At 35.2% G+C, this 15,593-nt stretch overlaps 1 protein-coding gene across 1 annotated transcript; it reads left to right on the top strand.

The window, feature by feature from the left end:
* Positions 1-5,853: 5,853 nt before the first annotated feature.
* LOC109019664 lies at positions 5,854-6,285 on the top strand. The gene has a single exon (XM_019002017.1). The coding sequence runs from the start codon at positions 5,854-5,856 to the stop codon at positions 6,283-6,285; it is 432 nt and encodes a 143-aa protein (XP_018857562.1).
* Positions 6,286-15,593: the final 9,308 nt, after the last annotated feature.

Genomic DNA, 15,593 nt, shown 5'->3' with positions numbered 1-15,593 from the left:
TGGGTTTTGCACCGATACCCGGCCCCAGGGCTCAAACTTGGCAACAAAACAACTTGTCTACAAGGAAAAGTAAGTAATAATGGCTAATGGGACGGATAAGCCCGATGCCGCTCGGCCGCAAACCACTCATGGGGACTCGTACTAGGCAGAACAGGAAAGACAGAGAACCTTTGTTCTTCTAACAAATGAACATTGACGGACAACCAACAAGACCTGTGGAATAAAGTAATCGGGGAACCATGCAGCACTAATGGTACCACTACCTTGGTAACACGCCACATTTATGAAGCCATCGTAGAGGCATGCCGCATTAAAGGACTCTGATAAAAGGAACAGTAAAAAAGAAATAGGCTCCAGAAGGGCAGGCACGATCTGTCCCCCCAGACTCCCGGTATAAATAGTAATTCTCAGGTACAAAAAAGCTCTCTAGACCCACTATTATTTATGAACTTCGACAATTCTCTACTGATTTTAGTATTGGAGACTCCTTGGCTCCAAGGTCGCCCCCTCCTAGCTTCTTGCATCTTCGTTTTTGCTGGCCTAACTTTGAAGACCCGAGTCACTGGAACCTGATCCAAATGAGTACGAAACATGACATTAATAGGATGATTGTAATATTCTGTTGCTTACGGATTGAGACAAGTTACTTATGGATAATGTGTAGTTATGTAATTTAAATATATTATGGTAAAACTATTTAGATTTAATGACTCATTTTATTTCTGTTGCAAATTTTAACTACACACAATCGTTTTGCACGTGCGCACAAATTTGTTATCATATGGCGCGAAGGGTGTATTACCTGTGTGGCTAACATCACCTCATAGATTTTAGCTAATCAGAAGTAGTGGTGTCTTTACTTGTAAAGTGTATTTGTATCAAGGTCTTTACTTGATTGGAGTTGTACTTTGTCAACTAGTGTCTACATAAAAATATATATATATATATATATATATTTCATTCTTTTTATAAATTATATATAGTTTTTATTTTATAAGGAAAAAAAAAGTGTATTTGTAATTTTTTATAATTGTATTTGAGTCGAATTTCGAGTCAAACTAGAATCTGAATTTAATATAATTGAACCACAACCATCATTCACCGGTACCCCAACTCAACTCAATCGCGATATCCTAATCCCAGTTGGTCTCTACGAAACATTAGATTTGAATGTGCGGAACAATTCCTCTTGTGCCAAAGCTGCAACTTTCTTAGATTTTTCCTCTAATTATATTATCGTGTTCGATCCATGTGCTAGTGTGAAGCATACATATTACCATGGAGATAGTGGATGGAGTTGAATATAAGCATTGTTGATATATGGACGAATAGGTTTAATTTCGTGTATGAGGGGGTCCTCTCCTTAGACTTTCCGGAAAGTGGCCCAGGCCCAAAGAGATCAAGCCATGGAGGCCCCAGGCCCCTCAGGTGGGAACCAAAGTAGGCCAGGGGCCCAAGCCAAGAAGCTGTGTGCCAAGCCCACAACTCGTCTATCCATCCGGAAAGGCCTTGGCACGGGGCTCGACCCAATCAAGGATCCCTCCACAAGACAGCGATCGCCTGGGACCTCGGTGTGCGGTCAAGCCCTGCAATAGGGTACGTAGCAAACGACTGCAGCAGAGCGCATGCGGCTGGGCATGTCCGATCGTGGGCATGCTTGGCCAGAGACACGCCGCATTCAATGTATGTCAAGGAGCCCAACACGCAAAGATGTGTTGCCAAAGGTGTCGTGGGAAGGCACAACCACGACCTAACATACTGCCACAACAAGAGGGTGGTGGCAGGTTTGATCCAAGCACGGCCTAACACCCCATGATCTACCTCGACAATCGAGTCCAAGCTAGGTATAAATACAGGCATCCCTCCCTGGAGAAGACTCTTTAAACTCTTCTTCTTCTGGACTCACTTAATTTTCTTTATCACTCAAATAATCTTTACTGATTTTGGCATTGGAGGGATCCCGGACATCACCAGAGCCCATTTTTCCTCCTCACTGCAAGTCCAGAGGGTTTAGCTACCGTGGTGCTGCTTGGGCTCCAAAACACAACATCAACATTATGGACCAACACCACCTGATTGCAACCGGTCAAGTCAATGACCCCAGTTATTTAAGAGTTTGTTGGACCGTCATCTCTGCACAAAGCAAGGGCTAATTTGGTCCATTTCATATCTCATTATTAATAAAAAATAAAATAGTGAAATAATTGTAATTATATCATTGTTCAGCTGGAAAATATTTTTTGGCTTTTTCTCAAAACTTGAATTATTGGATTAGTCATCTTATTTTCTAAAATTGTAAAATAATATTATTTTTTTATCTACCTAGTTAATGCATTATTTGTTTTTTAACAACATTTTACTTGTATTTTTATAATTTTCACCGTCCATATACTAAAATACATAGAATTCATCTATCATCATAAATTAACTTCATTTTCAGATACAAAATATTAAAATATACACATAATATATTCACAAATGTGTGAAAAATAATATAAAATTCCTTTGACTTAGCTGCTGCAGCTTAACAAATTTATTGAGTTACTGTAGCTCATGATCAAATTTATATACTAATGATACTGATAGGTTTGACAAATGGAATCAGATGTAAAATTTTTATTTTGTTTTAATATTATAATTGTTTTAAATAAAAATTTTTATATAAAATATAATAAATAGTTTAATTTTTTTAAATTTTTAAATAATATTAATATTATCAAATTTTATTTAAACATTTTATCTAAAATAAAAAAATTCTCATCTCACTATTCGAACTTGTCTTTAATTTAACGCGAAAATTTTAACGGACATATCAACTAAACTTTAGCTAAAATTAGAGCTGTTATCGGCCACAGAAACCAACTTACGTCACAATCCTTAGCTCCGAAGAATATATCGCAAGACTAATATCAATGATATTTCTATAAATAAAAAAATAGAATTTAAAATAAAAAAATATATCGCATGTGTTGGACGGAATACAAGCATTAATGCATTGGCGTCCCCTCTCAACAGTTTATTTATTTATTTAGATAATTTATAATCAGGCTTGATAGCGATGGGTCAACAAATCCTTGTTGAGCATCATCATCTAATGCTAAGGACTCCACTAGCAACTATTTTGACGCGTTTGTTGAGTCTTCCACCGTCTCAAATTTTTAAATAAAAATAATATTTTAATAATATTTTTTTAAATTTTTATCTTTTATTTAAAATTATCTCATTTCATCTTTAAATTTATCTATCGCCCAACAAGAAAAAGAATTAGCAATTATACCCCTTCACGATAGTATGTTGCGCCTCCACTTGAACTAGTTCTTGAATCGACTGAAAACTGTAGAGGTGCCAACTCTTCCGCACAATGTTGTGAGTAATAAGAACTCAAGAGTTGTGAGGTCCAACAAATCATATTCATTTTTATTTTCATAATCTAATAATATATAATGTAATAATCTCATATATGTATAGATAATAAAATTTTATATAAATAAAAATTTTATATCTATAATATAATAATCTAAAAAAATATTTTTAGACTTGTTATAATTTTTTTCATATTTAAAAAAAGAATGATTTTAATGTAATTTATAATTTAAATGAAAATAATTTAATTAATTTAATATAAAATAAATATGAATGATATTTGTTAAATTTAAAAATAAAAATATATTTAACTCATCCAATGCTCTAATTCTGCAAAGTAGCCTATCACATATTTATATATATTGTTTAAAAAAAAATTGGCAAGGCTGCCACAATTCTGAAAAGTTGCAACATGCTTTTTTTATTGTTTTAGTGTAAAGGCACGCCCGGCAAGATTTAGGATACGTTTGGGTGTTGAGAAGTATTAAAAATATTTGTAAAAAGTTATGAATAAAGATTGAGATGAGTTTGTTGATCCTATTGAGAGTATTTTGAATTATTTAGATATATGAAATATGTTGAATTGTTAACTTTTGAGTATGTAGTTGAAAAATGGATAGATCTCATAACTATTATAGTGATTTTATTTTTAATAATAAATATTATAATGATTTTATTTTTAATTTATATATAATAGTGATAAATATTATAATGATTTTATTTATATATATATATATATAATAGTGATAAATATTATAGTAATGTTATTATTTATTTATATATTATAGTGATTTTATTTTTAATTTATATATAATAGTGATAAATATTATAGTATTTTATTTTTTATTTATATATAATAGTGATTTTATTTTTATTTATATATTTTAGTGATTTTATTTTTTATTTATATATTATAATGATTTTATTTTTTATTTATATTTAATAGTGATAAATATTATAGTAATTTTATTTTTTATTTATATATTATAGTGATTTTATTTTTCATTTATATATTATAGTGATTTTATTTTTCATTTATATATTATAGCGATTTTATTTTTTATTTATATATTATAGCGATTTTAATTTTAATTTATATGTTATAGTGATAAATATTTTTTATTTATATATTATAGTTATTTTATGTTTTATTTATATATTATAGCAATTTTATTTTTTTATTTATATATTATAATGATTTTATTTTTTATTTATATATTATAGTAATTTTATTTTTTATTTATATATTATAATGATTTTATTTTTTATTTATATATAATAGTGATTTTATTTTTTATTTATATATTATAGTGATTTTATTTTTTATTTATATATTATAGTGATTTTATTTTATTTATATTTAATAGTGATAAATATTATAGAATATTTGTGAATAATTATGAGTAGAGATTGAAGTGGGTTTGTGGATCCCATTAAGAATATTTTAAATTATTTATATATAAAGTATTTTTAAAAATATAAAATTATTTAAAAAATGTTAAGAGTAATTTGATACTCAAGCATATCCTTAATTGTCTTGTAGTAAGACAAAGTCTACATAAAAGAAAAAAATAAAAAAACCACGCCGGCAATTCCGAAAAGCTGCAAATTTTTTTTTAATTGTTTTATCGTAAAGAGAAAGGCACGCCGGCAAGTTTTTTTTCTTTTTTTAATTCTCTTGTAGTAAGACTGTCATGAAAGACACGCCAGTAATTTTAATTTTTTTAAAATTTTTATGTTTGGGCTTCGACAAACTTAACATGTGAAATGTTAATAAATAAAATTTTGTGTTAAACTCCATATATAATGAAGTGTGTATGTGTATATATATATATATCCTTTTGTGATAAAGCTGATAATTTAATTGATTATGTTTCTACCTATCGCACGACTAATCATGATAAATTATTAGATAGTAGGGGTTTATTTAAATATATATATAAATGGGACACATTGCTTGCATATGGTAATTTTACTAAGTTTCATACAAATAATTAATTTATTCTATTAGTAAATATTTATTTGGTTAAACACTTAGGACGATAAAGAAATTTTTAAATACCTTATACTTGGTAACTTGGTTATATCTTTTCGATAGCTAGTTATCTTAAGTCGTTGCATTTAATTATTTGGCTTTATCATGCGAAAGGTGTCCATTGTGTATTATGGACCCTAAAATAAATTTAAGATGAGATTCGTGTTTAGGTGTCCATTATGTATTACGGACCTTAAAATAAATTTTAAGATGAAATTCGTGTTTATGTGTCCATTGTGTACTAGGACACTAGCATAAATTTGAGATACATATTTTAATACTTTGAGGAATGAAAATAATTTAGATATGTATTTTCACATGCTTAATTACTTTCCTTTGTGATATCCTCAGTTTTTGGGAATCCTGGATTGTCTCTTCAATTATCTGTGATCAAAACATTAATCGGGACTAATTATAAGGATTGACATAAGTCTCTCACTATTAGCTTGACAATTATGAATCTAGATTTGGCCTTAAGGACAGAGATACCCACCAAGCCTACTAATGAAAGCTCTATTGAGGAGAAAACTCGCTATGAACGTTGGGAGCACTCAAATAGGACTTGTCTTATGATAATGAGGCACACCATTGACAAGTCTATTAGGGAGAGCATTCACCAAATTGATAATGCCAAAAATTTTCTTGAGGCTGTTGGGAAGAAGTTCACAAAATTTGATAAAGTAGAAAAGGGAACCCTCATGAAGTTGCTTACTACCACGACTTACGATGGTATCAGTAGAGTCTGTGAGCATATTATGATGCTTATTCATTTCTTTAATAAGCTGAGAGAAATGAAAGTTAAGTTGGCAGATAGTTTTCTAGTGTGGCAAGTGCTTGAGTCTCTGCCATCTCAGTTTGATGCTCTCAAGACTATATACAACGCTTAAAGAGATGAATGGAGCTTGAGTGAGATGATTGCTATAGTCTCTCAAGAGGAAGAAATGATAAAAAAGGGGAGGTCTCAGGCTGCATTTGTTATAACTCAAGATTCTGGAAATTTCAAGAAAATTTTTTCTAAAAGCAAAACCAACAGTAAACCATATAAGGTGAAAAAGGTTGGAAAGCCCACCTGACAAGCTAGCTTGGGTACTTCTTCTAAACCCAAGATGAAAGTTTTTAAAGGAAAATGTAATTTTTGTGACATGTTTGGACACAAAAAGGCAAATTGCAGGAGATTTACAGCTTGGTTAGAGAAGAAAGGTACACATATGACACTAGTATGTTTTGAGTCTAATATGATTGATGTTCCCTCTGATACTTGGTGGTTAGATACTGGTGCAACAATTTACATTACAAATTATTTTCAGGAATTAAGAAGCATCAGAAAGCCGAATGATGGAGAGTTGATGGTGAATATGAGAAATGGAGTGAAGGTTAAAGTTGAATACATTGGAACAATCATACTTCTTTTGGCCTCTGGGGAGCTTTTAGACCTAAAAGGCACTGCTTTTGTACCTTCCATCAGGAGGAATCTTATTTCTATTTCTCTTTTGGACCAATGTGGTTACACTTTTGTATTTGAAAACAGAAAGATTACGATACATTATGACTCTGTTGTGATTGGTTCTGGTGTTTTGTGTGATGGTTTATATAAAATCGACTTGATTCCCATTTTGTCTCATTGTTCTTCTAATACACATGTTGTGAATGCTGCAATTGGCTCCAAACGGAGTAGAGTGAATGAAGCATCTTCCATGCTATGGCACAAACGATTTGGTCAAATTTCCAAATCTAGAATGAAAAGGTTGGTCAAAGATGGTGTCCTTGTTAATTTAGATTTTTCTGATTTTGACACTTGTATTGATTGTATTAAAGGAAAGAACTGCTAAAGTGAGAAGGGAAAAGATTGGCAAAAGAGATTAGGTTCTGGATTTGATACACACTGATATATGTGGTCCCATCACTCCTCCTGCATTGGGAAATTATAAGTACTTCATCACCTTTATTGATGATCATTCTCGTTATAGTCACATTGAGCTCATTTGTGAAAAGTCTGAATCATTCGAAGCTTTTAAAGTTTTCAAGGCTACTGTTGAGCTTCAAAAAGATAGACGTTTTAAAGTCATTAGATCTGATAGAGGTGGAGAGTATTATGAACGATATGACGAAACTAGACAAAATGCACAGGACCTTTTGCAAGATTCCTTCAAGCATGTGAAATTGAGGCACAATATACTATGCCTGGCACTCCTGAGCAAAATAGGATTGCAGAAAGAAGAAATCGTACTTTAATGGATATGACGCGATGTATGCTTAGTCACTCGTCTTTACCTGAGTTCTTGTGGGGAGAGGCTTTAAAAACCACTGCATACATTTTGAATCAAGTACCGAGCAAGTCAGTTCCTAAAACTCCTTATGAGTTATGGTTAGGAAAGAAACCCAGTTTGCATCATTTTCATGTTTGGGGCTGCAGGGTAGAAGTAAGACCTTACAATCCACACCTAAAGAAACTTGATCTTAAAACCATTACTGGGTATTTTGTGGGCTATTGTATTGGCTCAAGAGGCTCCAGGTTCTATTGCCCTTCTCGTGCAACTAGAATCATTGAGTCGGATCGAGCTGTTTACTTTGAGGATGATATTAGTTGTGAGCATTCAATACCACGAGAGATTGCATTCAAGGAGGAGCGTGCCATTGTCCCGGTACCCATTATCTCTCCATCTATAATTTTTCCTTCGCCTACAGAGCACCCTGTTGCCATTACTCAAGAACCCATTATTGACAATGGACCTACTATCGTTGAAGGGACAACTAATGATGCTCATTTGAGGAGATCACAAAGGACACGTAAACCTTCAATCTCTGATAATTATATGATTTATTTGCAAGAGCATGAGTTTAGTGTTGGAACATCTATTGATCCGGCTTCCTTTCAGGAGGTTGTTGATAGTCCCCAATCTTCACATTGGGTAGAGGCTATGCATGATGAGATGAGATCCATGGGTCAGAATGATGTATGGGATTTGATTGAGTTACCGAATGGTTGCAAACCAATAGGTTGCAAATGGGTCTTTAAAACCAAACATGATTCTAGTGGCCATGTAGAGAAGTATAAGGCTAGACTCGTTGCTAAAGGCTTTAGCCAAAGAGAAGGCATTGACTATAATGATACGTTCTCACCAGTGTCTACCAAAGACTCATTTCGGATAATCATGGCACTTGTAACTCATTTTGACTTGGAACTACATCAAATGGATGTCAAAACAGATTTTCTTAATGGGCATTTGTCTGAAGAAATGTTTATGAAGCAACCAGTTGGTTTTCAAGTGAAGAATAAGGAACATATGGTATGCAAACTAAAAAAATCAATTTATGGGCTTAAACAGGCATCGAGACAGTGGTACTTGAAGTTTGATGAAATTGTCACCTCTTGCAGTTTTAGGGAGAATCTTGTTGATCAATGCATATATTTGAGGGTCAGTGGGAGTAAGTATATCTTTCTTGTTCTTTATGTTGATGATATATTACTTGCCGCAAATGACATTGAGCTTTTGTTTCAGACAAAATGCATGTTGTCATCAAATTTTGATATGAAGGATCTTGGTGAGGCCTCTTATGTTTTAGGCATCCAGATTTTTCGTGAGAGATCTAGAGGCGTTCTTGGATTATCTCAGGAAACCTATATTGATCGAGTTTTAAGCAGGTTTAATATGCATTCTTGTTCTCATGGAAAAACACCTATTGTAAAATGTGATAAATTTTCTAGGTCTCAATGCCCTTAGGATGATAGTGAGAGGACTCAAATGCAAACGGTTCTCTATTCGTTAGTTGTGGGTAGTTTGATGTATGCTCAAGTATGTACACGGCCTGATATTGCTTATGTTGTTGGTGTACTTGGAAGATACTTAAGCGATCCTGGTTTGGCTCACTGGAAAGCTGCAAAGAAAGTACTTAGGTATTTGCAAGGCACTAAAGATCTAGTTCTTACATATCGGCGATCTAATATTCTTGATGTAGTTGAATATTCTGATGCCGACTTTGCAGGTTGTTTAGATGACAGGAAATCTACTTCTGGTTATATTTTTATGATGGCAGGAGGGGCTATTTCATGGAAAAGTGTCAAACAAATACTTACAACTTTCTCTACAATGGAGGCAGAGTATGTAGCTTATTACGAGGCTACATGTCAGGCTATATGGTTGCGGAACTTTATCTTGGAGTTAGGTGTTGTGAACACCATTTCGAGGCCGCTAAAGATATTTTGTGACAATTCTGCAGCAGTCGCTTTCTCTCGAAACACTAGGAGCTCTTCTCGCTCTAAGCATATTGATATTAAGTATTTATTTGTTAGAGAGAAAATAACCGAGTTTAATATTTGTGTTGAGCATATTTCCACAGAGCATATGTTAGCTGACCCACTAACTAAAGGTTTATCTCCAAAACTGTTTCGAGAGCATGTGACTCATATGGGATTGTTAGAGTCTTCAATTTTATTAAGTTAGTGGGAGATGTATCTTTGTATTTATTGTGAGCACTTGGTTGCTACATTTCATTGTGCATGTATTTTGTATTAATTATGAGATTTTTTGTGTTTGAAAGTGAGACACTATAAAATAGTCTTGTTGGGCTTCATTTGAGAATCTAGCAATTTCTTTTGTGTTGATATGTATGTTGTACTTGCATATTATTTGTCTGGATATCGTGATTGTAGGTACTTGCTTTGTGTCGTGCATCCTATCGATGTACTCATAACTCGTTGCTTGCAAATGCACTTGATCCAAATTGTGTTCTTTGAATGCAAGTTCGTATTCAATTTATGCGTGGATGACTTTGTTGTCCAAGTGGGAGTTTGTTGTATTTTTTATGTGTGGACTAGCATAGTCATAATATGAGCCCATAATGGGCTGGGCTATTTAGTGAGCACTTGAGGAAGTCCTTACTCTCACCCCATATATATATATAAATGGAGTTGGTCTATTAGACTCCATGTAAGCCACTTTTGTGTCAAGAGGGAGGAGAGTAAAAGTCTCCTCAACACACAAATACCAGATCATTTTGGAATACAAAGAGGTGATGGCAAACTCATCTTTTAACCATGTAGGAGGTATGTTTTCTTCTATTCGTGAGTTTAAGCATGCTATGATAATAGAAAAATATGATCTTGTTTATTTCTTTTCATCACTCTACGCATACTGCATGCGATAATGATTGTCACCATAAGCGAAGAGTAATACATAAAACAATATAGGTTTCCTTGTACGTACTATATATCTGTAACACAAATAAGAAAACTACTAGAGACAAAATAATTCTACACAAAAATTTCTACAAACTGACGTGTGATGTTAATTTTTTTTTTTATTCTTTTCATTATCCCACGCACACCGAATTTTCCTCCCCCCCCCCCCTCTCTCTCTCAAACTCAAAACTTCGGTCTCTCCATTTTTAGCAGTTGGTGGCCTATACCAGTAACAGGAAAAAAGAAAAAAAAAACATAGAAGAGCTTGCTCTCCTGATTTTGATGCTTTGTTTTTCATCTTCATTTTTCATTTTGATTTTTATCTGATGTTGTGTTTTTCATCTTGCTCTTGATGCTATATTTTTTGTATTGTTCGTGATTCTTGGACCAACGTGAATGCTATTTTCCCATTGGTTATTAACAAAAACAGTAAAAATTCCAACATCGACGGTGAAACAATGGTTGTCGGCAACATAAAGAACATGAATGAGGAAACAATGTCTTAAGGATGTATATGGGAGTGGGGACGACTAAGTGGGAAAAAAAAAAAGCAAGAGAAAAAATACCGGCAGGGATGAGAAAGTGGATAACAGCAAAAACTCCAGCTAATGCTGAGAGCTAGTTTGTTATTTTAATTCTTTGATTTGTTTATGCTGAGTTGTACATAAGGGCAACATCGTATTTTCATTTTATAGGTTGTTAGAATATTCTTTTATGTACTTATATACACTGGTCGATGTACAGAACAATACATATAACATAAACAGTTTTTTTCTCTCCAATTTCTGGGTTTCCTGCTCTGCATTTCATTTTGTTACATGGTATCAGAGATCCCTTCGATCCCAAATCCACGCCATGTCAAGCAACTTTGGTAAAGAAGTTTCTAACCCCTCCCCTCCACCCAAACCTTCGAATGAAAGGTATCTCAACTTTTCAGATCCTTTCAATCCCTTTCACAGAGACAATGGTGATAACCCAGTCGCTGCTTTGGTTTCGGACCTTTTAAATGCTGATAACTATGTTAGTTGGTCTCACGCCATCAGCCGTGCCCTTCGGGCTAAGAACAAGCTTGGTTTTATGAATGACAATCTTCCAAAACCAAACGATGTTGCAGATCCCCTCCTTGAAGCTTGGGAATGATGCAACGACCTTGTAGTCTCTTGGCTTCAAAATTCGGTAAGCGCATCTGTTAAATCCAGCCTTGCTCTAGTCGATGATTCTAGAATTCTTTGGCTCCAACTTCAGGACCATTTTACTCAACAAAATGGTCCTCGTATTTTCCAATTGAAATGCAACCTTGCTAGCCTCTCTCAAGGTCAGGATTCCGTTAGCATTTATTTTGGCTATTTGAAAGCTTTTTGGGATGAATTGGCTGTTTATGACCCTCTACCTGATTGTGATTGTGGCAAGCTGAAAATTCTTCACGCTCGTTACGACAAAGACTGTGTTATACAGTTTCTCATGGGCCTCAACGATCCTTATTCCTCCTCACGAGATCAGATTATGCTTATTAAGCCCCTACCCCCTCTTAATCGAGTTTTCTCCATGATTCAACAACAAGAACGTCAACAACTCATGCTTCACCAATCCCCCACCTTTGACCTTATGGCTATGTTGGCTAAAAATACATTTTCATCCTCCAAACCAAACCAGAAATCAGTCCGCCCCTACTGCACTCATTGTAAAATTCAGGGCCACTCCTTTGAGAATTGTTTTAAGGTAGGAAATGCTACCCCACCTCTGTGTTCCCACTGCAACATGACTGGTCATTCCATTGACAAGTGTTATAAACTACACGGGTATCCACCTGGTCATAAACTCCATGGAAAGACTAAGAGCTCTACTACTGTTGTTGCTTTATCTCTGCCTTGTTCCAATGAAGATATTGATGAGGAACCTACTGAGCCCATGGCTCTCACCAAGAGCCAATACAATCAAGTCCTTGCATTGCTGAATTCTAAGGACTCCAGTTTAGCCATGGCATCCATCTCGTTTGCTCAACCCTCAACATCTTCTCATCCTATTCACAACTCCAAAGTTTCTAGTATGGTCACCTGCTTATCCACTCACACACACACACACACCTGCTTCATCACAAACTACCCCTCTCTTTATACATCCATCACTGCCAGTATTTCCTCTTTGGTTAAATTACCTAATGGTGCAGCTGTCCCTGTTACTCACATTGGTGTTGTGCGTCTCTCACCAACTCTAGTGCTTCAAAATGTGCTTTGTGTTCCCTCCTTTCAATTCAATTTAATTTCTACCAAAAAGCTTGCTCTTAACTCAGCTTGCTGCCTTATTTTCTTTTCTCATTCGTGTTTTATATAGGACTTAATTTCATGGACAACGATTAGGATGGGTGAAGTGAGAGGAGGCCTATATCATTTGCTACGATTTGGTGTGTTACCCTCAGCTTTGGTTGATTTTTTTCCAGCCTTTCTTCATCAAGACCAGCCTCTTAGTGGTTCTGTTACTTGAAAGGATTCCAATTCTGATTTGTGGCATTATAGGCTTGGTCACATTTCATTTTCTAGACTTCTTTTAATCACTGATCCCCTTGTACGACAGACCATGAATTCTATTAATCAATCACCTTGTTGTGTTTGTCCTTTGACCAAGCAACATCGTTTTCCTTTTCCAACTTCCACAACTAAGTCTCTTTATGCTTTTGATATTGTTCATTGTGACATATGGAGCCCTCACCCCACTGTTGCGATTGATGGTTCTCGGTTTTTCCTAACTCTTGTTGATGATTTCTCAAGGACCACATGGGTCTACATGCTGAAAACCAAGTCTGAAGTAAGACAATGTATTGAGAGTTTTATCTCTTTAATTGAAACACAATTTGAAAGTGCTTGAAGTGATAATGGCAAGGAATTCTCTATGACAAATCTCTTCAAATCCAAGGGCATTATCCACCACACAAATTGTGTCGAAACACCCCCAACAAAATGAGATAATTTAGTGTAAACATCAACACATCATGAATTTAGCTCGCGCACTAAAATTTCAATCTAATGGTCCTATCAAATATTGGAGTGATTGTATCCTAACTACAGCTTACATCATAAATAGGACCCCTATACCATTACTTCACAATAAAACCCCCTTTGAAACCATTTTCAATAAACCCCCCACTTATCATCACATGAGAGTCTTTGGTTGCCTTAGTTTTGCTTCCACTTTATCTCATGGACGAAATAAATTTGATTCGAGAGGTAGGAGATGTGTGTTCCTTGGTTATTCGTTTGGAGTGAAAGGTTACAAGCTGTTAGACATACAAACCAACCAGATTTTATATTCTCGGGATGTTGTGTTTCATGAAGGAGTTTTTCCATTCAATACCAAGTCTTCCAAGCATTACACATCTCCTCCCTCCACCATCCCCCTCACCACACCTACTCCTTTCAATTTTTATTCCTAGAACCTCACTTCAAACACTCCCACCCCCCATCCCACCAATGCTGATCAATTTTCAATCTCTGCCACACCAAATCCTGACACTCCCACACCAGTTTCTTCTCCATCTATACTACCAACTTCTCCCTCTACCTCTCTTTCTTCCCCTCCTCCCCTTCCTTCACTCCCACATCTTCCTCGCAGGTCAACCCGACATAGGAGTGCACCCTAATTTATGCAGGACTTCCATTGTCAACAGGCTACTCTCATTCCTTCCAACCAATTGTTGACCACGAAGCTTGGACCTCTACTAGATAAGTCTTTTCCTCTTGAAAATACTTTATCTTATCATGGTTTTTCACCCACTTATCAAGCCTTTTCCACTTCTATCTCTACCCATTTTGAACCAAAAACCTATAGACAAGCCCTTAGCCACCCGGGATGGTGTCAGGCGTTGGACACTGAATTGGCTTCCTTAGAAGCCAACAACACTTGGATACTTACATATTTGCCTCCTGGAAAAGTTCCAATTGATTGTAAATACGTTTATAAAATTAAATATCACTCTGTTGGCTAAGTTGAGAGATTAAAGGCCCGTTTAGTAGCCAAGGGTTACACCCAGCTTGAAGGAGTTGATTTTCATGAGACATTCTCACCTGTTGCCAAATTGGTAATCGTGAGGTGTCTCCTTGCCATTGCTTCAGTTAAGGGCTAGCATTTACATCAATTTGATGTAAATAATGTATTTTTACATGGAGATTTAAATGAAGACATTTACATGAAGAAACCTCCTGGTTACACCAAGGGAAAACCCACTCAAGTTTGTATGTTACTCAAAAGTTTGTATGCCCTCAAACAAGTTTCGAGGCAATGGTATTCTAAGTTTTCCACCTCATTGATTGAATCTGGTTTCTTCCAATCTATGGTTAATTACAGCCTTTTCACCAAAGAGGTTAATGGTTCTTTCATAGCTCTACTTGTTTACGTTGATGACATACTTGTGGCTAGTAATGACACTGCCTGTGTGAATGCCTTGAAGGATTTTCTTGACAGCAAATTCAAAATAAAGGATCTCGGCTCATTGAGATATTTTCTTGGAATTGAAATTGCTAGATCCTCCAAGGGCATTCATTTGTGCCAAAGGAAATACCTTTTGGTCATTCTAGCAGATTCTGGAAATTTGGGCAGCAAGCCAACTAAAGTTCCCATGGAGCCAAATCTCAAGTTCAGTCAATCTTCAGGCTAACCATCATCAGACCCGAGTGTGTATAAGAGATTAATTGGTCGTCTTCTCTATCTCACAATCACTCGACCCAACATTTGTTATAGTGTGCAAACATTGAGTCAATTTATGGCTCATCCTACTGATTTCCACTTGTTAGCAGCTCAGAAAATTTTGAAGTATCTTAAGGTTGCACCTGGACAGGGTTTACTTCTCTCTAGTTCATCCTCTCTTCAACTCAATGCCTATTGCGACTCGGATTGGGCCTCCTGCCCTGACACCAGGCGCTCGGTAACAGGTTACAGCATATTCCTTGGCACCTCTTTGATTTCATGGAAATCAAAGAAGCAATCTATTGTGTCTCACTCCTCAGCCGAGGCTGAGTATCGCTC

Source organism: Juglans regia, chromosome 6 (assembly GCF_001411555.2).
Source record: "Juglans regia cultivar Chandler chromosome 6, Walnut 2.0, whole genome shotgun sequence".
Classification (NCBI taxonomy): Eukaryota; Viridiplantae; Streptophyta; class Magnoliopsida; order Fagales; family Juglandaceae; genus Juglans; species Juglans regia.
Note: the sequence above shows the minus strand (reverse complement) of the source record. Positions and strands in the feature narration are given on the sequence as shown.